Source organism: Aethina tumida, chromosome 7, assembly GCF_024364675.1.
Source record: "Aethina tumida isolate Nest 87 chromosome 7, icAetTumi1.1, whole genome shotgun sequence".
Classification (NCBI taxonomy): Eukaryota; Metazoa; Arthropoda; class Insecta; order Coleoptera; family Nitidulidae; genus Aethina; species Aethina tumida.
Genome location: NC_065441.1, coordinates 10,834,411 through 10,860,838, shown reverse-complemented (window position 1 = coordinate 10,860,838; position 26,428 = coordinate 10,834,411). Strand labels below are relative to the sequence as shown.

The following is a 26,428-nucleotide window of genomic DNA, read 5'->3' as shown; positions in this document are numbered from 1 at the left end:
GCACAATCGAAAGTAGAAAAAATAATCAACAAAATTTCAATGGCTTTTTAAACCGGATTCAATTTCTTGGAAATTGCTGCAAAAGTGACACGTAAATTAGAATGTGTGTGAATGGTAGGTATACGTAAGCTGTCCTAGAGTATTCAATAGATGGGTGGTCAGTAGAATAAATAATCTTTGAACTTGCCGAAACAATATATTTTAACGAAGATTTAATCATGTCAGATTACATTTACAAATATCAAATAAAATCGTGACTTTATAAAATTTAAGATGATCATCAATTCCAAGAGACATGGCAAAAATTTTTTAGTTAGTAAACATATTGTAAATTTTGATATTAGAAGTGTTCTAAAAATGTCACCAAATTTCCGGATACGGACAAAGACAAAATTACTTAAGTTGACCCGTCTACCGTCTACAACCCCCATTAGTTTGTTGTAATAATTACGAAATATATATTAAATGCAAGATCAACGAATTTAATGGTTAAAACACACAAAACATTCCCTTCTTAAATTTAGAACAACGTATCAATGAACACGAGTTATTTAAACTATTTCTGTATCGTGCCAACTTTAATCTGACTTTCAGAACTCTATTTACTAATTTTCAAGGGAAATTTCAATAAGGACACACATATTAGAGTAGGTAAACGAACGTTACATTTTAAATATGTCATCCGCATAAATAGATGACGCTGGGCGTCGAAATGTTGGCGCCTTTAAAATGACTAATTTTGAATTCTAAGAAATGTTTGCTAGATAACATGTTTTTATTGACCTCCGCTGTTTGAATTATTATCTAATTAAAATGTTCATACGGTTAACTTTTATAGTTTTTTATACATAATTTCAATTTTATTTTATTTTTATTATTAAATATTACAAATTTTTATTGTATATTTAATTGTATATATATTTTCTCTGAGAAATATATAAAAAATGTAAACAAACAAATAGTTTCTAAATATTTGTCAGTTGGCCAAAAATATTTTAGAATTCCTCGAACAAATTTGGATAGGTTATGGTATAATCTATCAGAAAGAATGTGACTTATTCTAATATATATTTAAGATTGAATATTTGTGGAATATTTAAATATTAGAATAAATCGAAATCGAAGTTATGGCAATTTTTTTTATTTATACACAAAAAAATGATTGATGTGAAGAAGAAAATTTTATAGTTAAGTTTCAATAGTTTCTTGTATAATTTATAATTATTGTCAAACAAAAATATATATCAAATGGTAGTGGTACAATGTATAAAATACTACTTAAAATCTAACTGCTCATTTAAATTTGAACATTTGAAAACTTCTGTATACCAAATTTAATGGAAAAACAAAAAATAAAAACATTTTCGATACTTTGTATCTCGATTTTTATAAATAAATTCTTTTTTGTATTTTTAACTTTAATAATATTACTTTTTGATATTAAAATATTTAATTTTTCCATCAAAAATAATGTGAAAACACTTCTAATTAATGTCTTTCTCACTTCTGCATTTTCTTCTAATAATATAATATTTCATAAATATTTTTAACGGTATTTAAATTTTAAAAAATTTTAGTGACATTAGAAAATTTAATATAATCAATTCCAAGAGACATGACCGAAATTTGTTAGTAAGTAATTATAATTTTGATATTAGTCTGAGGTGTTCAAAAAATGATATCTTTTAAAAAATCTACTAAATTAAGTAAAAAGTTAAATTTAACAAATTCTTTTTAAAGCTCTGGGTTATTGTAATAAAACTTGTTTCTTCAAAACAAATATTTTATTTTGAGAATATTTATGGATCCATATTTCAGATTTGTTCATTTTAAATTTAATTAGAGAAAACAAATAAAAATAACTTAATATTTTCGAAATAATATAATATAAACGTGTAAATAAAATAAATAAATTTGAATTAATCTTTTTATAATAACATTAATGACACAATTTGACGTACTTATTATAGTTTATTTTCGACCACACGTTATTAATTACCATGATTCACAATTTCAAACAAACAAATCCCAATTTGCTGTTTTCTCGTAAGTCAATTTGATACAGTCTGGATTTTTTTTTTAAAAAAATTGGATAATAAATTACCGTATAATTTTAAGTGGTTCCTTTGACAATAGAGTAAATAAATATTAAACCAAAATTACCGCAACGCCTTTTTGCCATCTAGGCCAATAGCGTTACCCTGATTATATATATTTTTTTCCTTTTTTATCCGGAGGTGTGTTTTATTTTGGGGGCCCACTTCTTATTCCATTGACAAGCACGTGCTGGAGTCTCAGTATAATTATAGACATCGCGAAACACACATTGGCAATCTTTCTAGCAATAATAAACAATCTGTACCATTTTTTGGTTAGACATCCATTCACAAGTTTCAAATGAAAATTAGTAAATAGAAAAAGAGCGTTGCGGCGTCGGGATGAAAAACATATAGGAGTCGAGGTATGTGTTGCGGGTTTTACCGAAGGCGAACGTTCAAAAAGTTAATTGCATTGAAATTCTTCGCGAACACTTCTTAGAACTTATGAATCAGTTAGCAATGATAGCCAAGAGTGGTGAATCAACGCTCAGTAGCCGGTCTACATCCACGGCGAGCGGGAAGATATCGAAAAAGCAATGCGAAAACGAAATGATTTTTCACAAGCTGAAGCCGTCCGAACTGCTTAAGCATCTGTTGAGTGCACGGATCGAGAACAAGCACAAGACACATTTGAAGAGTGAGTCATGCGCCTCGGTGATTCAGGGGAAGTCGCGGAAATGCTTTTCACCGGAATTGTCCAGTCATAAATTCGAGAGTGCGTTTAATTCTGTGGGCACTACAGTTTCGTCCGTAACAGAGGCTAGTTATAACTACGAAAATGGAATTATGGACGAAACGAGCGACATTGACGAGAATAAAGAATTATCCAGCAGCACCCTTTATGGAGAAGTACAAACCAGACATGAACATGTGCAGGAACAGCCGGAAGACTTCCAGGACATCGTTGGTGATCTGTCAACCGACACCATTGACTTTATTTTATCCGAAAGTTTATACATTAAGTCACCCCCATACAATCAACACTCTCGGGGTAGTGACACGTGTGAATTTGTGGAACTGCAACCGAGTACTAGTGCCTCAGTTTCGGACATATTATCGAAGGCTTCTTCTTCAAAAGGGGAATCGAACGTTGAAGTCTGTCCGACGGAAAGTGATAAGGTGATTAGTGGGGACGGTGTGATAAAATGTGACTCGGACAGTGATAGTGATCAAGAAATTGAAAATGCTATGGTACTAGTTCCTTCTGGTGAGTTAACTATTTTACTATTTTTTTTTTAATTTGTAGGCCTAATTTCTTGTGCATTTACTTCTTATAATATTCAAATTTACACACTCAAAAAAAATGAAAATATATAAATGTCCAAATATTTGTAATTAAATACTAAAATTATGTCAATAATTTCTTATAATTTTTAGAATTAGACTTAATAATTACAATCATTTTTTGAATATCTTAATTTATTCAGATTTGTATAAGAATTTTAGTACGATTTATTATTTTTTAAAATAGGCTAAAACGACTGATTATAAACAAAAAATATTTATTTATTCAGATATAAACAAAATATTATTAAATCTTAATTTAATATAATATAAATTAGTATTACCCTTGAGAAAAATTTGTTATAATACATATGTAATATTAGTCACTAATTTATGTAGGAAATGAACGAATCAGATTTAGTGACAATGTCTATTGCTATTAATCAAGAGCTACATTAAAAGTAAAAAATATTCTAATTTTTAAATTATTTTTTCGTTTTAATCCTTGACTTCTTTAGACAAGATTACACAAAATTATTAAAATTATGGTGGATGCGCTGCATCATTATGTGTTATTGAATACTTCATAAAAGTACAATTAAAAATTTATGTAAACGATGAAAAATAATCACAATAATCATCAGTTTTGATATATATGATATAAGAATGGAATGCTTATTATTTTTTTATTAATATATAAATTTAAAAAAAAAAAATAAAGATTACTTTTATTTATCTATCTACGTTAGAATTTATTTAGGATGTATACATTTTAAAGGTAATATTGTATTTTAAAACATAATCCATTTTCGTTTCGATTGCTTTAAGATAGTTTTCATGATGCTTAAAGGACTGCAATCCGCACTTGTTGAGGCGAAATAGGGAATGTTTTTGTAACCAATGAAGTTTCAAAATTGTTCTTTTCGGTTGCCAGACCATAATCTTAATAATTTAAATTATTTTTTTATGAGAAACGATTAGTTAGTTTCAAATTTATTTTGTTTTAGCATAATCTTTATTATGCATGTGGCTAGATCAATAAAAATTAAAGTCAATAAAACTTATTTTAATTGAAAACTCTTATGCAAGTTCAAGGATATGTAGATATATTATTAACGTAATTATTTGAATAATAAATACGTGAAGAAAACTATCATTATTTATATAAAGTAAAGGCCAATAGTTCTTATTAGAAATGGATTTTTTACTACTTTAATAATTAAATATGCAACTTTATTGATTGAGGATATAAGTTGTGATAAGCTATGGTAAATTCTAATTTATAATTTTAAAATTAAAAATATATATGCATAATATTTTTTCAGTACCTAATAAACGTATTATAAAACTAAATTGGGTAATTTAAGTGTATATATATATATATATATATATATATATATATATATGTCAACAAATCTTTGCTTATCTACATTTAATTCTACAGATAAAATCATAAATCATCTTAGAAATAAAACAATTAATATTAGTATAATTATATTAAATAAAAATGATAAATTATTTTCAGTTACGCCTAATTAACCACGTACATACAATTCGAATAATTAGTAAGGACTGTGTGCAAATTACAAAGACCCCATTTCACCAATCATTTTCACTGCCTTTTGAAAATAATGGACATGGTCAACAAAATAATTTATTAATCACTCTATTTCCCGATAGATATATTTAAATTATCTCGATTCAATAAATCGTAAGTCTCCAAGACTTAGATTAGATGTATTCGTTGATATCCTAAAAATAAATATAACATATATGCATATGTGTATGAAATACAGTTTGACTTACCTAATGATAAACTGATGATAGCGAACACAAAGTTTTATTTTTTCTTTCTGTAGTTTTTCATCTTTTTGATTTGAAATGGTTTCTAATATGATGGACAAATGATTCATTCTATTCCCAATATACGAAACTATTTTGTAAGACACTAACCCTAAGTAAGCACCCCCAATAAGAAGATTTAATGCCGAAACACATTGAGCCAAAAATACTGATTGATATGCGGGAAAAGATTCTATGTTAGAGGGAAAAAATGTAGGCACAAAAAGGACGCAATAATGATCCACATTTAGGGTTAATTTTACGATTTCACATGGGTTTGATAACAATGTTTTTATGAGAGTATAAATCATACTTGATACAAACATATATATCTTATAAAAGTTTGCAAATCTCTCTACCCTCCCCCTGGTTGGTCCAAAGACAGGTGGCAAAGGGAACTCATACGTATTGGACAAATGATGGCATATAGTCTGGATTGAATCAATATTAATCATGAAGACAACAATCGTATATTTAACAGTTGCATAAGAAAAAAATGTGGCGCATAGATCGTCGGCCAAAGGAATTCCAACTAAAAATAAATTTCAACTGTTTTATAACAAAACCTATGTTCACTTACCTACATTTAATTCTATAGATAAAATTGTAAATTATTGTAAGAGGTCCGAAGTAGAACAAAGGCGTCATCAAAATGTATTTCAAGTAGAGCCGTACAAAAAAAATGGACGTACGTCCATTTTTGTGTTGTCGGGGAATATTATTATAAATTTTAAACTCTTTAGGGTGCCTCGTAATACGAGATTATTAGAATATATTTTGAATCAAATGACTACTTCGACTGTGTCCTGTGTTTACACACGAGATTTATATAATATGTACCAAGATCGATAAAAATTTAAGATTCTAATATAATTAATTTAATATTGTCATAAAGCCTACAATCAAAGAAACTCTTTGTAATTTAAAACTCATGCAAATTCAAGGATATACGTATATGTTATTAATCTACTACACGACAAGACAGCTGTTATTATTGAATTAATACGAAAGGAAGATACATTACTTATAATGGATATAGATTTTTTACTATATGAATAATTAAATATGCAACGTGGCCTGATAAAAATTACAAATTACATACACATTACACATTACTTAATTTTCATTTATACAACATATGCTTATAAATGTAATATTGTTACAAAGATAATGAAGGTTGGGTTCGGAGATGTTTGAAGATGATATTTTTTCAGGAGTAGTTTCTCGACTGTTTATTGTGTAAGTTGTTATGATTAGTCAAATAGACTTTTAAATTTTACATCATACATATTATTGTCATTCCAATGCCCTTTAATTTTCTAAACGTAGAGGATAAATTTACAAGAACTAAGCAATTCGTTTTTAATGAGGTATCATTTGACAATTTGAAAAAAATTGCGGAATGACATTAATAAGATAATTCTTGTCTTGATGCTATTTTTAATAAGAAAATAACATATTTTTCATTAATTTTAGTATTTGGTTAAAAATAATTAAATTTTAATATTGTAATAAAAACTAAAACAAAGATGCCGCTAAACATTTACTTAAAAATACTATTTGTGAATTACTATTTAGTAATTTTTTAACATTTGTTAAAAATGTTCTTCACGACCATCTTAAAAATTTTAAATAATTCTCGTTGATATATGATGGGATCAATAAAAACTAAAAGAAGCCAAATTGGATAATTTAATTTGACGTCACCTTTCATATTTCAGCAAGTCATCTTTAATTCTGATGATAAAATCATAAATTATTGTTAGATGTGAGAAGTAAAAGAAAGGCGATATCAGAATACATTTCAAGTAGTACCATTATTCTGTTATTGTATGTCACATTGCTCTTCATATTACTATTTATACAATAGAGTTTAAAAAGTCGTTTGTGTTTTTACAAATAAGAAATATTATCATATAAAAAAAACGAATCGTAATATTATAAATAAAAACAATAAATATTTTTATAGTAGTATATATAATTATGGAAAAATACAAAGTAATATATATATATATATATATATATATATATATATATATATATATATATTACTACAAGTACAGAAAAAATCTATCTAAGTGATTTCAGTGAAGTGTCTTATATATATTATATTTCTATTTTGTAAATAATATCCTAGGTATTTGCAATGAAGGTAAAATAATATGAATAGGCTGTTTTTACAACCTGAAATAAAACACACAATAATTTATCAATTTATTCCATTTAACCTATTACCTTTATGAATAAATCATAATTTAAAGTTGCAAACGGTCCAGCAGGCAAAGTTAATTGTCGTTGTGTACGCAATAAAATTAACTACAAATCCTTCTGAAGTGAGGGATTCAATTTATACTACTTGCACATAAACATAATCTTTTCTCCTAAATTCTCGCTCTATAATACAGAAATACACATTTGAAGCATTTTTAAAATAATTGATAATTAAATATTACCATATGAATCAGGTTTTGTCCAGTGTGACAGACTAAAAATATGCAACCAATCCAACCGGACAGATGAAGCGCTGCATTAAAATCCTATAAAACGGCATATATTTTAAACAGGAAAAAATTATATTAATTAAAAAAACTTACATGCAAAATTTGTTTTGATAGCAGAGCAAACACTAAAGCTGCACCAATTGCGTGAATGGCAAAAACTTTATTATATAAATTAGATGTATCCGTTGATATTCTAAAAATAAATATAAAATATATGCATATGTGTATGAAATATAGTTTGACTTACCTAATAATAAACTGATGATAGCGAACACAAAATTTTATTGTTTCTTTCTGTAGTTTTTCATCTTTTTCAGTTGAAATGGTTTCTAATATAAGACACAAATGATTCATTCTATTTCCAATATACGAAAGTATTTCGAAAGACAATAACCCTACGTAAGCACCCCCATTAAGAAGATGTAACGACGAAAAACTTTGCACCAAAAATACTAATTGATATATGGGAAAGTATTCTATGTTAAAGGGAATGAATGTAGGCACATAAAGGGCACAATCACGTTCCACATTGAAGGCTACTTTTGTGATTTGAAATGGGTTTGGTAATATTGCTTTTGCGAAAGTATAAATCATACTAGCCACACACATATATAACCTATAAATGTATGCAATTCTCTCCACTCTATCACTGGTTGATATAAAGTTAGGTGAGCATATAGACAAGACTGAATCAATATTAAGCAAAAAGATAATAATCATGTAGCCAGCTATTCCGGGAGAACACGTCGAGGCGCATAGTTCTTCGTCCAAAGGAATTCCAACTAAAAGTAAATTTAAACAGTTTTATAACTTAGCTTATATTTACTTACCTACTTTTAATTCTATAGAAAAAATCTAAAAATATTGTTAGTTGTGCGAAGTAAAACAAAGGCGTCCTCAAAATGTATTTCAACAAGAGGTGTGAGTCCTTTACTGGGTTGCCAAGCAATATTCCTAATATTTTTAAACTCTTCAGGCTACCTCGTAATACAAGATTATCACAATCCATCTTGAACGAAACGATTACTTCGACTGAAAGGTGCTGTATTTATTCACGATATTTATACTGTTTGTAGTGAAACCGATAAAAATTAAAGATTCTAATATAATTATTTTAATACTATGTGAACTACTGTTTTTAAGTTTACAATCAATAAAACTGTTTGTAATTTAAAACCATTATGTAAATTCAACGGTACATGTATATGTTATTAATATAATTACTTGAATGATAAAAAGGAAAAGAAATCTGTTATTGTCGAAGTAATACGAAAGAAAAGTATATTATTTATTATGGATATAGATGTTTTAGTACATGAATAAATAAAAATTTATTTTTAATTATATTTTTTTGCATTAAATTTGAAAACACTATTTAGTTGATGTATACTACTTTTAGGCTTTCAATATTAAATATGTACAAAAGTGTACAAAATTCATTTTCTTGTCGTTATACAATAGAGTTTAAAAAGTCGTTCATGTTTATGCAAATAAAATATATTATCATATATAAAAACAAAAAAAAAAACAAATCGTAATATTATAAATAAAAACAATAAATATTTTTATAGTAGCATATATAATTATGGAAAAATAGAATGTAATATTATATTTTTTATCTACAAGTACAGAAAAAATCTATCTAAGTAATATATTTATATATGATTGGGTCAATAAAAACTAAAAGATCAGCAAATTATTACTTAAGATACACGTATATGTTATTAATATAATTACTTGAATAATAAAAAGGAAAATAAATCTGTTATTGTCGAAGAAACGTATATTATTTATTATGGATATAGATGTTTTAGTATGTGAATATATAAAAATTTATTTTTAATGATATTTTTTGCATTAAATTTGAAAATACTATTTAGTTGATGTATTCTACATAAAACATTAAATATGTATTAAAATGTATATATATATATATATATATATATATATATATATATATATATATATATATATATACCGTACGAAAAATGCTCTTCGTGTCTGGATGTTGTAAGAGATGGATGCACGACAAAGAGAGAAAAGTTTTGCCCGGTAGTAAGAATCCCTACTCTCAGAGACAATGCGCTGTGCTGGTGCGCGCCGGCGCACAATGTAAATTAATCTTTGCGAATGCATTTAGTAACTCTCCGTATGCGTTCGAGTTCTTCGGATGCTCCATTTAAATTCCCTAACTTTGTATAATTTTCAATCTGTAAAATGAAATATTTTTTGAGGGTATATCAAAAACAAAAATAAGTATTCTAAAAATAAACCACTTTTTTCAAAATAAAAATGTATCCCAAAAATTAAATAAAATATACTAAAAACAACGTCTGCGGAGACGAACCGCATGCTAAACGCAGCAAAACCAAATGATCCCCTCCAGTCAGTTCGGCCCGCCCACATAATTGCATGTATATCTTTTCTTTTTGTTTACAAAGGGGTATTGATGTTCCGTCTCAATATGCGAGTAGACACGCTCATCATTTTTGATACGGTATATATATATATATATATATATATATATATATATATATATATATATATATATATATATGGAAAAATACAATGTAATATTATATTTTGTATCTACAAGTACAGAAAAAATCTATCTAAGTAATATATATAGCCAAATTGGATAATTTAATTGGACCTTTCATATTTCAGTAAATCATTACTTACCTATATTTAATTCTGATGATAAAATCATAAATTATTGTTAGATGTGAGAAGTAAAACAAAGGCGATATAAGTATACATTTCAAGTAGTACCATTATTCTGTTATTGTATGTCACATTGCTCTTCATATTACTATTTATACGATATATAAAAAAAACGAATCGTAATATTATAAATAAAAACAATAAATATTTTTATAATAGTATATATAATTATGGAAAAATACAATGTAATATTATATTTTGTATCTACAAGTACAGAAAAAGTCTATCTAAGTGATTTCAGTGAAGTGTATATATAAATTATATTTTTATTTTCTAAATAATATCCTAAGTATTTGCAATGAAGGTAAAATATGAATAGGCTGTTTTTATAACCTGAAACAAAACACACAATAATTTATCAATTTATTCCATTTAACCTATTACCTTTATGAATAATTCATAATTTAAAGTTGCAAACGGTCCAGCAGGCAAAGTTAATGGTCGTTGTGAACGCAATAAAATTAACTGCAAATCTTTCTGAAGTGAGGAATTCAATTTATACCATTTGCACATAAACATAATCTTTTCTCCTAAATTCTCGCTCTATAATACATAAATGCACATTGGAGGCTTTTTTAAAATAATTGATAATTAATTATTACCACGTGAATCAGGTTTTGTCCAGTGTGACAGACTAAAAATATGCAACCAATCCAACCGATCAGATGGAGCGCTGCATTTAAATCCTATAAAAAGGCATATATATTAAACAGGAAAAAAATATATTAATTAAAAAGACTTACATTCAAAGCTTGTTTTGATAGCCCAGCAAACACTAAAGCTGCAGCAATTGCGTGAATCGCAAAAATTTTATTATATAGACTTGATGTATCCGTTGATATCCTAAAAATAAATATAACAGACTTGCATATGTGTATGAAACACACTTTCACTTACCTAATGATAAACTCATGATAGCGAACACAAAATTTTATTGTTTCTTTCTGTAGTTTTTCGTCTTTTTCAGTTGAAATGGTTTCTAATATGAGACACAAATGATTCATTCTATTTCCAAGATACGAAATTATTTCGTAAGACAATAACGCTACGTAAGAAGCCCCAATAAGAATATGTAATAACGAACAACCTTGCACCAAAAATACTAATTGATATACGGGAAAATATTCTATCTTAAAGGGAAAAAATGTAGGCAAATAAAGGGCACAATCACGTTCCACATTTAGAGCTGCTTTTGTGATTTGACATGGGTTTGTTAATATTGCTTTTGAGGAACTATATATCACACTAGACACACATATATATATCCTATAAATGTGTGCAAATTTCTCCACTCTATCCCTGGTTGGTATAAAGTCAGGTGGTAAAGGGAATTCTTCTGTACTGGACAGATGATGGCATATAGACATGACTGAATCAATATTAAACAAAAAGACAATAAGCATATAGTTAGCTACTAGGGCAGAACACATAGTGGCGCACAGTTCTACGTCCAAAGGAATTCCATCTAAAAGTAAATTTAAACAGTTTTATAACTTAGCCTACGTTTACTTACCTACTTTTAATTCTATAGACTAAATCGTAAAATAATGTTACATGTGAGATGTAAAACAAAGGCGTCATCAAAATGTATTTCAACAAGAGATGTGAGTCCTTTCCTGGGTTGCCAAGAAATACTCCAAGTAATTTTAAACTCCTCAGGGTACCTAGTAATACAAGATTTTCACAATCCATCTTGAACCAAAGATTACTTCGACTGAAAGGTATTGTATTCACTCACGGTATTTATACTGTTTGTAATGAAACCGATAAAAATTAAACATTCTAATATAATTATTTTATTACTATGTGAACTACTGTTATTAATCTTAAAATCAATAAAACTGTTTGTAATTTAAAACCACTATGCAAATTCAACGATACATAGATTTTTTAGTACATGAATAATTAAAAATGCTACGTTCTCGGATTAAATATTTATGAAATAAATTTAAATAAAAAAATATAAATGTGCGGGCTCTTTTCAATGAATATATCTCACAACAAGTGTACAAGGCTATAAGACCTGTAAGGGACAATCATATAATTTGAAATAAGTTTCACTGTTCAGGGGTATAATTACATTCAACTCTAATGTATCTATTTCTTTTATGTAATTTTTTTAAACATACAGCTACGATTCAATAAAATTAATCAATTCGTTATTGTTTGGTTTTAATTGAGAGTGTGTAGTGTACAAGTGTAAAATTGTAAACTAATTTATTTAGAAAAAAATTTTTAATGATATTTTTTGCATTAAATTTGAAAACAATAATATTTATTGATGTATTCTACTCTATAATTTTAGGCTTTCAACAGTCATTATAATTTAAAATAGAGATAATTCGAGATTTTTTATAAATATGCACAATAATTAAAATAATCAATTTATCATATTTACACATGTAATAATAATAATAATAATAATATAAAAATAAGTAAATCTAATAAATATTTATAATCTATTTTATTTATTCGTATAGTCAAACTGAATCATCATCAGCCGTGATAATTGTGTAGGTATTATACACGATTCAAAGAATAAGTAATTCCCCATTTAACAAACGCATTCCCAAAACTGCACGTTCCCAGTACCAAAAAGTTCTATCTCGGAATAGCACCTCTAATAACGCACTCCCAAACTATTATCAGATCCACTCGAATGGACCGCCGAACACATTAAATCATGGCTGTCGTGGAGTTCACAAAAATTCTCGCTGGACCCGAAACCGGATCCGGGAAGTTTCCCGGAAACAGGGACCGAGCTGTGCGAATTGTCCAGGGCCGAGTTCGAGACCAGGGCCGGATCAGAGAGGACGGGCAAGATCTTGGCCAAATACATCGCTCATCAAAGGCACAGCGTCACTGGCCGGGCGAGCAGCCCCCTCAACATTGAATGCAAAGTGTTTGCTGAAAGCGACAGCGATGAGGAACAAGGTAAGGATTTTTATTATACATTGTAACTTGTAATTCTAAATTGATATTTTGCTGTTTTCTAATTCCAAGGATAATTAATGATTATTAAGCCTTGACCTCTCCACAATAAATAAAGTTGTAGATGTGATAGTTTGAATAAGAAAATATTAATGAAAATGACATCGTATTTTCAGTTTGATTATTGATTTTCAAAATTAACCCCTTCGCAACCAGTTGTGACAACTTGAATAAGAAAATGTTATTGATAAAGACACTATATCTACAATTTGATAAAGAGCATTGGTAATTTCTGAAATTGACCTCTTCACAACCAATACAGTTGTAAATGTGATAATGACTCTTTCCGAGCGATTCAATTTACTTCTTTCACTGCCGTAATCGTTTCCATTTCCAATTCCAGTCATTTTCCGGCAAAACCGATTTACGCTTTCCTGGGGTCCTTATCTTTAGCTTATCGTTGAATTTATTTTATACGTTCGTGGAATCAAAATAACATATACGGCACTACAATATGTCTTTTTTGTGCAAATTATTATTGACACTGAATTGAAATGGAACATTAATGCAATAGGGTTATTTTATGATCAACGGAGATTTTTTTGTGCTTTGAACATATTTACATAACATAAATGTTTACCTTTTGTCTTTATTTATGAATAAAACAATCTTCAAATTATTACAACCACAAAATCTCTTTTTATTAAAAAAATATTTTTTTTTTTTGTCACATAGAAATTTTTATAAAAAAATGTTATGTATATTTTTAATAAAATTAAATTACAAATCATAATAGTATATAAAAATTTTTAATAGCATTTAATATAAAAATATAAATCATTATTTAACTTGAAAAATATTTATTTTTGTCACAGAGTAAATTGAATTCATGTTAAATAAAGAAATATACCTATAAAATATATATTTTATTAATTACTACTTTCGTAGTTTTTAAAACAAAACAATAAGAATACTTCTTTATTTAACATAAAATTAATTTATTATGTGTTAAAAATAAATATTTTTCAATTTTCTATTATGTATTTTTTATAATAAGTCAGCAAACCACTTTTAAATTAATTTTATGTGGAAAATGAGTTAATTAATCAATTTTTGATATTTTCCTAGTTGTTATAATTATTACACAATCTATTTTTTTCTTTAATTAGTCATTTTTTAACATTTTTCGTATTGTTTGAACAATTTTTAAATTCATTTTACACGGAAAATGTGTTAATTGGTTCTACTAAAAGTACTTAAAAATATTATTAAATTATAAAAATTTACCACAAGTAAATATAAATTTATTTTAAATAAAGAAAAATATTGATATATTTTCTATTATAAATCAGCAAAATAGTAATTTCTATAATCTTTTAAAAAATATTTTATTATTAAAAAACCAACAATATTAATTTTAAACTATAAATTAAATTATATAAATTCAGTTTTAAAAAATATTAATATGTTTATTATATATTAATAACATTTTTTTCTACAAAATTAGTAGTAATTAATTGTTATATAATCTAACCAATTAGGATAAGATGTACCGTTTTAACAAAAATCAGAAAATATATTAATGATATAAATAAATATTTTTTTATTTTAAAATGTTTTCTACTTAAACCATTTTGCCAAAATCCAAATAGAGAAAGTTGAAAAAATACATATTGTAATTAAATTAATTAAAACATTAAATATTATTGTTTTCTATTTTCTTATATTTTTTTTCTTTTTTAAAAACGTTTATTTAATATTTTTTACGATAAAGTTAAATTTTTATACAATTATAACATATTATTTAATATTTTTAAAATAAATAAAATAACCAGTTTAAAAACATGTAAATTTAACAAATATATAAATATTTTATTTATTAATTAAAATGATTTAACCACTATAATAATAATATTAGGGTTGTCACAAATAAATAATATTATATGTTCATGAAATATCAAAATAAACTGTGGTCCAATATGGAGATTTCAAGACTTTTTTACATTTGGCTATATTATATTAACATTAGAAATAAATTAACTTTTATTTTGTAAATATATATGAATATTTTTACAATTTGATGTATGAGAGTGAGCTTAAGCAGACACATCCTGCACATAATGATAGTAGGTCATTCAAAGAAAGTAATTTATTATCGATTAATAAAAGCGCTCGAAATCAGTATGCTGTGTGTAAGGTTTCTCGGTAACGGAAAACCCACAACTTTTCAATTCCCCTTACGCCAACCACCTTGCCTATTCCGAGAATTGCATGTTTGTACTGAAGCCGACACAATGTGTTATTTTTAGGAAGGAAAAAAATAAAAGGGGCACCATCACGGGGTCGGTGTTAATAATTCATGGAAATGAATCGGAAAGTAAAAGTGCCGAACCGGCACCAGAGCCTGATTGATACAGACGAAATCATCATTATTGCCTTTCGAGATTTTCGCTTCCAGATTAAAGGATTCCGAACGCCCAGGGGTAAAATAACTGCTTCCGCTTTGCCCGGTCCATCTTGATAGGAGGTCGACATGAATAAACGACCAGATTGAAATTTAATTTGTACTTTAATTGACTGTGACATTTACTCTTTAAATCTTAATAAATCAAATGCAATAAATATATTTATTTTTTTCATTATTGATAGCAATTTATTTACAAAATAAAAAATGTAATAATTAAAAAAGTACATTATTTTTATTTATATTCCTTAACATAAACTAGCAAATTTTGATTAATAATATATTAAGAATTTATAAGAAAAATCAAATTCATGGCTAAGACTTCAAAGCATTTTATTTAAAATTATTATAAAAAATACAACAAAGGATCTATGTCAACTCATTGATTTTAAAAAATAGACATTCTTCTATAGACTCTAAATAACGACATCTGTTTTAAATGGGCCAAAATAAGTACAAATAAAATTAAGTATCTAATTTATATGTTAAGATTCTTAATAATAATATTGCTATAGGAAAATATCGACTACATCAGAATGTTTATTGAAACTGATTAATTTTAAAGGAGTGACTAGAATTGTTATAAATACGCTCGAATAATAATTCAGTTATCAGCATCTCAGGCGGCGAAGTTATAAAATGATCATTAATATTGTGGCATTATCTGAAACGTGGAAACTTTTCGGAAAGCCGTCGTTGTCGGAGGAAGGAAGGAAACCGGGTAGGTAGGAAGGAAGATGGGCGGGGTGACGGGAAGGAACGGGTTATATATTGCCCTTATATCGGGGCTTCTTCTGAATTTCAAGTGGGATTTGCACTTCCCGCCTCCAGAACGTGCCCGGGGTTAAACGGTGCAAAGTCGTCTCGTAAAACTTATCTCTTGGCAGGATATTGTGTTGGTAGTAAAGGCGCCACCCGACTTCAAATTTATGTCGACGTTTCGTAAACGTCTCTTCAAAAGTTACATACATTGATGGTTTCGTTTTATATAACTTTATCCAAGGCTACATATGGGAATTCATTTATTATATCTTAGCTTTTTAAGTACCAAAATGACAACAAATTATATAAAATAAAATCTGTTACATCTTCTTTTATTATGTTATTATTAATTGAAAAGAACGTGTTTAATTATTATTATTATTTTCCTCGACAACAACTATTTTACTAGTTTTAAATATTGATTTTTCGATGATCGCATAATGAATGACGTGACAATAAAAGCAGCGAAAGTGTGTCCCAATAAAAACGTTTCGTACCCGCCTCGGAACACAAACGAAAAACGAAAATTTTAATTAAGACAATCCTTAACGAGTTAACCGTATGCAGATCGGGCGACACTTGGAAACTTAATTATAGTGCAATAAATAACTTAGCGGGCTAATATAGGCAGTTAGAGCGCCTGCCCCGGATCCAGGCCGGAGATAATCCCATCCCGGTACGGGGCTTATCCGGGTGATCCGGGCGGACCGTCTCATTATACGGCGCCACGGGAGCTGCGATATTGTTTTCTTGATTACCTGTGTCGGGTGCGGGATCCAGCCCGCCGGCTTTACGCCCATAAGATTTCTGACTTAAGCATTCAAATTTCCACGTGATTAACACCGTAAATGCGTTACGTTGATTTCACGGACGTCGAGCGACGCGTCGGTTACCTCTGATCCCGGACAGGTCCTGATTTTAAGATTATTCCTCATCTGTCTTAAAAATAATTTATTTAATAATATATTATATGCATAATATTTATGATATATCACATAAGAAATATATAATTTGTATAAAAATTTTATAGATCTTTAATATATACTTAAGTATTTAAATATTCGAATAAAAGTGAACAAAAAAATGAAATTATTTATTTTACTTTATTAAGTTTATAAGTTAAAAATATAATTTATATGAAAAACATATAGAATTTTTTAATTTATATTCGAATAATTGTGTATTAAAGATTGAAATTATTTATTCTGTTTTATTAAATTTATTTGAAACATCATATAATAAGATTATTTAGAAATTTATTAAAAAATATAATAATTGAGTATTCAATAATGAAATTACATTACATTTATAGCACATATTTTTAATACAATTTAGTAATATAATCTAAATAATCTAAAGAATCTAAAGAATCTAAAGAATCTAAAGAATCTAAAGAATCTAAAGAATCTAAAGAATCTAAAGAATCTAAAGAATCTAAAGAATCTAAAGAATCTAAAGAATCTAAAGAATCTAAAGAATCTAAAGAATCTAAAGAATCTAAAGAATCTAAAGAATCTAAAGAATCTAAAGAATCTAAAGAATCTAAAGAATCTAAAGAATCTAAAGAATCTAAAGAATCTAAAGAATCTAAAGAATCTAAAGAATCTAAAGAATCTAAAGAATCTAAAGAATCTAAAGAATCTAAAGAATCTAAAGAATCTAAAGAATCTAAAGAATCTAAAGAATCTAAAGAATCTAAAGAATCTAAAGAATCTAAAGAATCTAAAGAATCTAAAGAATCTAAAGAATCTAAAGAATCTAAAGAATCTAAAGAATCTAAAGAATCTAAAGAATCTAAAGAATCTAAAGAATCTAAAGAATCTAAAGAATCTAAAGAATCTAAAGAATCTAAAGAATCTAAAGAATCTAAAGAATCTAAAGAATCTAAAGAATCTAAAGAATCTAAAGAATCTAAAGAATCTAAAGAATCTAAAGAATCTAAAGAATCTAAAGAATCTAAAGAATCTAAAGAATCTAAAGAATCTAAAGAATCTAAAGAATCTAAAGAATCTAAAGAATCTAAAGAATCTAAAGAATCTAAAGAATCTAAAGAATCTAAAGAATCTAAAGAATCTAAAGAATCTAAAGAATCTAAAGAATCTAAAGAATCTAAAGAATCTAAAGAATCTAAAGAATCTAAAGAATCTAAAGAATCTAAAGAATCTAAAGAATCTAAAGAATCTAAAGAATCTAAAGAATCTAAAGAATCTAAAGAATCTAAAGAATCTAAAGAATCTAAAGAATCTAAAGAATCTAAAGAATCTAAAGAATTTAAAGAATCTAAAGAATCTAAAGAATCTAAAGATTCTAAAGAGTCTAAAGAATCTAAAGAATCTGTCATTTTCAATATTTCTTTGGCATTTATTAATTTATCAATTTATATTATATATATATACTTACAAATATTAATAGTACTGACATGTCTAATATATTTTATTTTATTTTTAAATATAAACAATTTAAAAAAAATTACAATAACGTAAGAACCTATTATTTCTTTATTAAGACTGATATAAGTTATTGTAAACTATAATTATTTATTTAGTAAAATGAAAAGCACCCTAAAACCATTTAAATAATCGACTTGACACGTGGCAATTGCCACCCTTCGTGGCAAAGTGTATAATAATTCAATTATTAAGGGGGCATTTACTCGGGTAGCAGTTGCCGCGGAATGTTATAAAATGATCATTAATATTGTGGCATTAACCGAATGGTGGAAAGTTTTCGGAAAGCCACAGTTGTCCGAGGAAGGAAGGAAGATATTAAAAACCTGCTGCATACCAAAACCGACACAAATTTAATAGAAACCAGAAATATGTGTATTAAATTAAATTGTTTATAAGATAAAATAATATAAAATATTATGGTTTATATTTGTTTTATTACATAAGCTATACATTGATGTTAAATATTTATTAACGAATCCCAAGGTTATAAAATTAAAGTTAATGTTAACAAAATTATTTACAACAATTTCAATATGTTGACATAAAAATTAATTAAGTAACAAATCAAATCAGACGACTGAACGGTATTTACGCATTGGCATCAAGATTCGTTGATACAATACATATTGTTGGGGGTGAGGGGTGAAACGAGGCTTAAGTCCGATAAAGTCGGGAGGTCGAGTGAGAAGTGACAACATTTGACTTTTAGATGCGCCCCTATGGCGCCTTGATCCCTGCCACGAACCACTGCGAACGCCACAGGTCCGTATCCAAAATGATTCAATCTCTTTATAACTTATATGGTAAATAAATAGTATTAAATAAACATTTTTGTAACACGAGTCATTTATTTATTTTGAAAATAAATAGATCTAAACAATTCATGAACCTTTTCGGTTAACATCAAGGTTTAAATAGAAATATAAAGATTAGAACACTTATGAAATTATTGTCCACAGTAGACTTAAAATAATAATTAAATAACACTGAAGGACTAAGGTGGAAATTGTTAAAATATTAAAGTAATATAAAACAACATGATAAAATTTAAAATAGTTTTTAAGTCGATGTAAAAGGAAACTGATAGTCATTCTTTATTAAAATAATAATATTGTAAAGTAAAAATAAAATATTGTAAATAGAAGAATGAAAATTGTATACGTATCTTGTGAAAATCACTTTCACTCAATATCAAGTAATTAGAAGACTGATGTTATTGAAATAATCAATTTTGAAAGATGTATAGAACCAATGCAGTTTACAAAACTAAAACGTGAACAACTTCCAATATGAAACTAACTGCAAATGCCACGTAACTAATTGAGATTGGAATTTGGAAAGTAAACCTTGATTGATGATAAGTTAATCTGTGTTAAGCAACTGAAGGGGTGCCGGACATTAGATGAAACTAGAGGGGGGATGATCTGCGGACGGACGTCGACGTCGCGATGCCACTGAACCAGAAAGCGTCGCGGTGCACAAACGTTTTCACAACCGATTGGATATTGTGAACTTTGTCAATGGTTATAAAATTTAATATTTGTGTGTTGTGAACTCTTTTTGATAATGTTAAAAATATAGTGGGCAGCCATGTGGAGGCTGCCGGGCTGCACACCCGAAGATTTGTTGGTGGCCAGGAGACTGGCAGTTAGATCGCATCCAGTTCATCACAAGCTGCATTCTGGAAACATGATCTACAATGGTAATGGTCTTATTTACAGATCAAAACTTTTCTTTTGAATATGGTCTGATATCTAATTAATGATTTAAAATATTTTATTAAAAATTAAACAAATCATTATACACTTAGTTACTTCTTCATAAAATATTTTGTCCAACTTAAATATTTCAAGGTTAGGAGATTAAACCTTCAATAAAATGAATAACTTTTTAATCCACTCAATTAACTAAATTTGGTTAGCTGGAATTGTACTAAAAATTTCAAGGTTAAACTGATCAAATATTTTCGTCATTAGCATGTTGTTACAAAAGTTTGTCGTAAATAGGTATCTACATCATTAAAATAGGCGCCATTGCAAAATTTGTTCAGAGCGTCTGTCCCAAAAAGATAAAAAACATAACTTACGTGTTATAAACAATAAATATTGACTTGACGACATGGCTGAATACCGGATGCCATTAATAAATACATGAATTCTCAGAATGCTGAGATTTCATAGAAATAAAACTCCCACCATATTATGTTTTTTTCAAATTTGGACCAATCTGTGAACAGGTAAAATGTTATAAATTATTTGAATGTGGTTTGAGGCATCCAATGAAAGAGAAACCCAACCCATTTGACAGTGACTTTTAGTATGATAATTTATTGTTTATGTAATTGTTTATGAAAGCTTTTGAATACGAAACTTTTTAACAATAGTTGATTTTTTGTAAAATTGGTCCTTATAATAAAAAAATAAAATTCTTAAACTTAATTGATAATTTAGAGATTAGACGGTGTGTAATAAATGTTAGAAGTAAAAACAAAACTTTGTCGAAATAAAAATTATATAATTTTTAATTTAATAATATTAATTTTTATATATGAAAATAGAAGAAATCATATTAGCAAATTCTTATAACAAATTTATCTATTACTAATAGATTTAGCACTCCCTTAAATGAGTATGTACCAAATTTCATAAAAATTGTTTATATGCATAAAATTGTATAGAAAAATTGTAAATTTTATTCTCCTTATTGTTCGTGGGTAATATTTAATTATATATTATATATTTAATTTTAATAATTCATTAATTCTACCACGAACTTATTAAAAAGATGTTGAATACATTTAATTGAAGGATTAATTAGTGGTAGTAAATGAAACCTGAGTATAATTATTATTAATATAAGCTTAACATTATAGATAATTTGAAGTATTTATGAAAATATATTCCCTACCCTACCTGATACGGTGTGGTCCATTTGAAAGCGAGACAGTCTCATAAATTTGATTCTGACAATAAAATTTTAGATATGACAATTAAAGAAATCAAGTAAATTTTTTATAACAAATCTATTCCACTGATTTAAGCACCCTGCAAAATGGATTGTTCCAAATTTCATAGAATTTCATTAAATTTCTCAATATATTTAGTATATTTAAGATATATTGAGGACCAAAATAAAATATATTTCATTCTGTAAAATTTAATATATTTTTAACGTAATGTTAATCAATTTCAATCAATTTTTCAGAATTATTTACTAATTCTAAAATACGAATTTAAAATAAAAAGAAGTCTTTTGATAATTGTTTAGAATAGAGGCCTCACTTATTTTTGGCTATAAAAATGTAAAAAACAACATTTTTCATATATATTTTTTCAAAATATTATACTCTTCGACGCATTAAAGAATATGTTTTCATCGAGTAAAAGGAAATATGATTTCTTAGAGAAAAATTAATTTTTAATTTAAAGAAAAATGATGATTTTTGCGGTTTTGGCTTGAAATTTTTATAAAAAAATTGTTTTATGCTATACTATTTTCAAAAAAATTTCAATATTTTTTGAATTTTTGAAAATTTAACAATTTTTATATTGTAGAATATTAATATTTTTTCATATATATTTTTGAAAATGTTCCATTTTTAGGCATGATGAAGAATTTGTCTTTGTCAATTGAAAAAGATCGAACATTCTTAGAGAAAAATTCATTTTAAATTTGAACAATTTTTGAATTCTTTTCTAGAAAAATTTATAAACATTTTGTTTTCTGTTTCAAAACATTTCAACCTAACCTATTTTTTTCGGAAATTCAAAAAGTGGAATATTTTTTAAAATAATTGTCAATAACATAATTTTTCAAATTTAAACAAACATTATTAGCCCAAATTTGTTCGTAACTTGCAACGCGTGAAATTCCAAAAATTCAATGGATAATAAATATAACTTTATGTATTAACGGTAAAATAGAAATTGTTTAAAACGAAATATTAAAAATTTGAATTTTTTTCAATCAACATTTTTCGTAAACTATTGAAAACTAATAAAAGAATAATTTTGAAAATAGAGTGTAAAAAATGAGAAATCATGAATAAAAAATGATAAATATATTTTGATTAAATTTAATAAAAATTTCAAAATTTTTAAAAATTCATAAAAAAGTGGAAAATTACGTTACTGACATTTTTTTTTAAATATTCTTTTTATTGATGCACTTTATGAAAAAAGTACGCATACAGTATAAAAAAATCATAAACATTTTTAGGGAAAATCAGTAAATTAATTTTTTTCTAATAAAGTTTGTTTTTTTTATTAACCAAGACAAGTTTTTCATCACGCCTTCAAAATATCATGGTATAATGTGGAGGAACATATAAAATATGAAAAAATATTGATTTGTATGTAATATTCAAAAAAATAAAAATTTGAAATATTACGTTGACGACAATTTTTTTTTGAAAGTATGCTATTTTTGATTATATTCGTAGTATAAAAAAAGTCAAGATTAAAAAAAAATTGAAGAAAGTTCAATCTTTCGATTTTTTATGGCTGAAAATAGATGGAGCCGTTATACTAAACAATCATATTATGTTCATTCTATACAGCATTAATTAATTATAAATAAATTGTTTAAATAATTTATATCCACATTCTCATCTTTAAAAACAAATGTTAATAATACACTTTACTACTTTAATAAATATGCCAAATACATCAAAGTCAAACCTACTTGACCTTCAGAAGATTAATTTGTCTGGAATAGTGTTTCTTTGTTGTTGTATTATTTTAAGATATAATTTGTAAAGACTTTTTTGGTATAAATAATTATGAATTTAAAGAAGTATTACTTAATAGTATTAATATTTTACGTGCAAGATTTTTAAAATTCTATTTTCTATTAATATAATTTTCATAATTTTCAAACCATCTCTATATAACAATACGTTCTTGTGGAATAATAATAGTAATAATAATAACCATACAAAGCAAAATAAATTTAATTCGAGTTTTCGAATACCGTTAAGAGACGTTGGAGTAGTCGATCCCAACATCTCCAGTTCTCGTATTTCTAAAGATGGTTTCCGCGTCCTCTTACAGATCCGTATCAGCTGCTGAACGCCGCCACGAGCCGATTGGTGGCGCAGGGCAGCGGCCAGATCCAATTGTGGCAGTTCCTCCTCGAGCTGCTGAACGATTCGTCGAATGCGGCGTGCATCACGTGGGAGGGCACCAATGGTGAATTCAAGCTGACCGACCCCGACGAGGTGGCGCGACGTTGGGGCGAACGCAAGTCGAAGCCGAACATGAACTACGACAAGCTGAGCAGAGCACTCAGGTAAATTTGTCCATTACGTCTCGTTTATTTGTTCTTTAGTAATGCCAATCAAAATTTTGATAAATCACTGCACATACCTTTGCTCTATGAGCACCTAATAGTGAATGAGGATCGGAATATGATATTTTCTATGGTTGTAACTGACCAATGCAAGATTAACAATTTGTCACCCATTTAAATAACAATAAATACAATTTAAGTTACCAGAATATCAGAAGAGCTTAAAGTATTTTACTCTATTTTTAAGATAAAATTTATTCAAGGTGCACCTTAAAAAGTGATTAAATTATTTTTCATAAACTACAACTCACTTTAAAATTATATTTCTATAGTTTTACCTTGAAATTATTGATGGAATCTAATAAACATTAAACTCTCCGAAGGCGGGTACTATAAAGGATTTGGGTCTTAGTACGTATTTAAGCCTTCAACAAGGTATGAACGTAAAGTAGTTGGTACTCAGTGAGACTTTCAGACTATTTGCTTCAGAAGGGTACCAATTAAATTTAGGGGGAATAACGATTGTCGTGTTTCATGAGGGCAAAGTCCTCTCGGGGAAGTATCTGAAAGTGAAGATATTAATAGTGATTTTAGATATCTAGAGCTCAACATTGATGGATGTTTTAATATCTAATATTGCATATTTTTATACTTAATTAAGCAATTCCTATATTGTATATTAACATTATTTTCACATTATAGATACTACTACGACAAGAACATAATGTCGAAAGTCCACGGCAAACGGTACGCGTACAAGTTTGACTTCCACGGCTTGATGGCGGCCTGCCAGGCCCAAGCCCAGGGCCAAAGTGACGTCATGCCTGGCTATCATAAGTATCAGCCGCACCAGAGCGAACTCGGAGCCGCCTTGTATCCGACAGGACCAGGCGGAAATCCCAGGATACCCAGCATATTGCCAGGCGGAGCACAACATTCCCAACCCAGCCTGTTTTCGCCTCCGACCTATTGGCCCTATTCACCAGGATCGTTTGATCCTAGAGGGCATCCGTTCAATTGAATCGAATCGAGAGGGTTTTAATCAGTGTGATGAGTGGTGTTTTCTTTTTGTGAGGTGAAACGGTGGTCATCATTAAAAATGAATATCTACCTCCGTTATTTTTAAATCGTCCCAATAATCAGTTCATTTCAAATTGATTATTTTTACAAAAGAAAATAAAATAGTGTAAATAATTGATTGTTTTTTTATTAAATATTGTGATATGTTTTAATTTAAGATACCATTAATTCTGGTACAATGGGTACTTGTAAAAATTTTAAAATTATTGAATGTGTATATACAAATTGAAATTTAGAGTCTTAGAACATTTTAACTATAATTCATTTATCTCCATTACATTTTGATTTACAGATTATTTTGTAATAATTATTTAAAGTAAATGTTTAGGTACAATAAAATATATTTCTTTGAACTTATAAATTTAGTTAAATTGATCTGTTATGTGTGTACATTTTAAATAATTTTATTATTATTATTATTATTAACAAATCTTTGTTGACGATTATTTCAATTTAGCCTTGGTAAAGTGAAGTTTATGTTTGTACTTTATCAAATAATGCTTGGGATTTATACGTACCAGTTTTTTTTAAGTAAGTTCCTGTTGTCTTGCTTTAATTTTTTCGGTTGGATTTAGGTTAAATTAATGTTAGGTTGTTATTGACTAAATAAATAAATAAATTGCATATAGAAGTTTTATTTTTAGCATTACAGTTTTAGGCTAATTTTACACACTCACTGACAATAAATTATTCTTAGTCAGTGCACAAATTTCTTTTTTTATTTTTTGTCAAAATGTGTGGAAATGCATTAAATAAAAATGCAAGGAACTATAGGTTATTATGTAAGTACACATGTCATACAGTTAATGATTTTGAAGTAATTTGAACAATTAGAGTTCACAACAATAAATATGTAAAAAAAATCTGAAGTTTATTTCAGCAAACCTACTTAATATCTTGTAACAATCAAATAAATTTAGTAGAAAATAAAATTATAAAATGTTTACCTGTTGTATCTTCACTAATTATTGATGCATTGTGGTCACAAAATAATAAGTAGACAAGTAAGAGGTAAGTTAAAATTCAATTATCTCCAGCAAGCCTACTTAATAATTAATAACC

At 27.3% G+C, this 26,428-nt stretch overlaps 2 protein-coding genes across 4 annotated transcripts; one reads left to right on the top strand and one right to left on the bottom strand.

Annotated features, from left to right (window-relative positions):
• Positions 1-2,598: 2,598 nt before the first annotated feature.
• LOC109599183 (DNA-binding protein D-ETS-6-like) lies at positions 2,599-25,990 on the top strand. Of its 2 annotated transcripts, XM_049969634.1 has the most exons (4): positions 2,600-3,306; positions 13,040-13,324; positions 24,049-24,286; positions 24,989-25,990. In XM_049969634.1, exons 1-4 carry the CDS (start codon positions 2,649-2,651, stop codon positions 25,305-25,307), a joined length of 1,500 nt encoding a protein of 499 aa, XP_049825591.1. In that variant the 5' UTR covers positions 2,600-2,648; the 3' UTR covers positions 25,308-25,990. The 2 variants fall into 2 exon arrangements, with proteins under 2 accessions (XP_049825592.1, XP_049825591.1); XM_049969635.1 differs by lacking the exon at positions 13,040-13,324 and having other exon boundaries at positions 2,599-3,306.
• LOC109599213 (odorant receptor 4) lies at positions 7,179-12,088 on the bottom strand. 2 transcript variants are annotated; one of them, XR_007548667.1, is made up of 6 exons: positions 11,908-12,088; positions 11,288-11,855; positions 11,134-11,233; positions 10,993-11,076; positions 7,401-7,559; positions 7,179-7,349 (listed from the first exon to the last, which is right to left on the bottom strand). XR_007548667.1 is itself a non-coding variant. In XM_020015172.2 (6 exons), the coding sequence occupies exons 1-6, from the start codon at positions 12,080-12,082 to the stop codon at positions 10,676-10,678; spliced, it is 1,134 nt and encodes a 377-aa protein (XP_019870731.2). In that variant the 5' UTR covers positions 12,083-12,088; the 3' UTR covers positions 10,536-10,675. The 2 variants fall into 2 exon arrangements, 1 of the variants encoding a protein (XP_019870731.2); XM_020015172.2 differs by lacking the exons at positions 7,179-7,349; positions 7,401-7,559 and adding exons at positions 10,536-10,723; positions 10,775-10,933.
• Positions 25,991-26,428: the final 438 nt, after the last annotated feature.

Bases quoted from the DNA above. Each gene is read 5' to 3' on its own strand.
- LOC109599183 (XM_049969634.1), top strand. From the start codon at position 2,649: ATGATTTTTCACAAGCTGAAGCCGTCCGAACTGCTTAAGCATCTGTTG. The intron at 3,307-13,039 runs GTGAGTTAACTA...AACTATTATCAG, and splicing joins TATGGTACTAGTTCCTTCTG to ATCCACTCGAATGGACCGCC. The intron at 24,287-24,988 runs GTAAATTTGTCC...TTCACATTATAG, and splicing joins AAGCTGAGCAGAGCACTCAG to ATACTACTACGACAAGAACA.
- LOC109599213 (XM_020015172.2), bottom strand. From the start codon at position 12,082: ATGGATTGTGAAAATCTTGTATTACTAGGTACCCTGAGGAGTTTAAAA. The intron at 11,856-11,907 runs GTAGGTAAGTAA...ATTTACTTTTAG, and splicing joins TTTAGTCTATAGAATTAAAA to ATGGAATTCCTTTGGACGTA. The intron at 11,077-11,133 runs GTAAGTCTTTTT...GCCTTTTTATAG, and splicing joins TATCAAAACAAGCTTTGAAT to GATTTAAATGCAGCGCTCCA.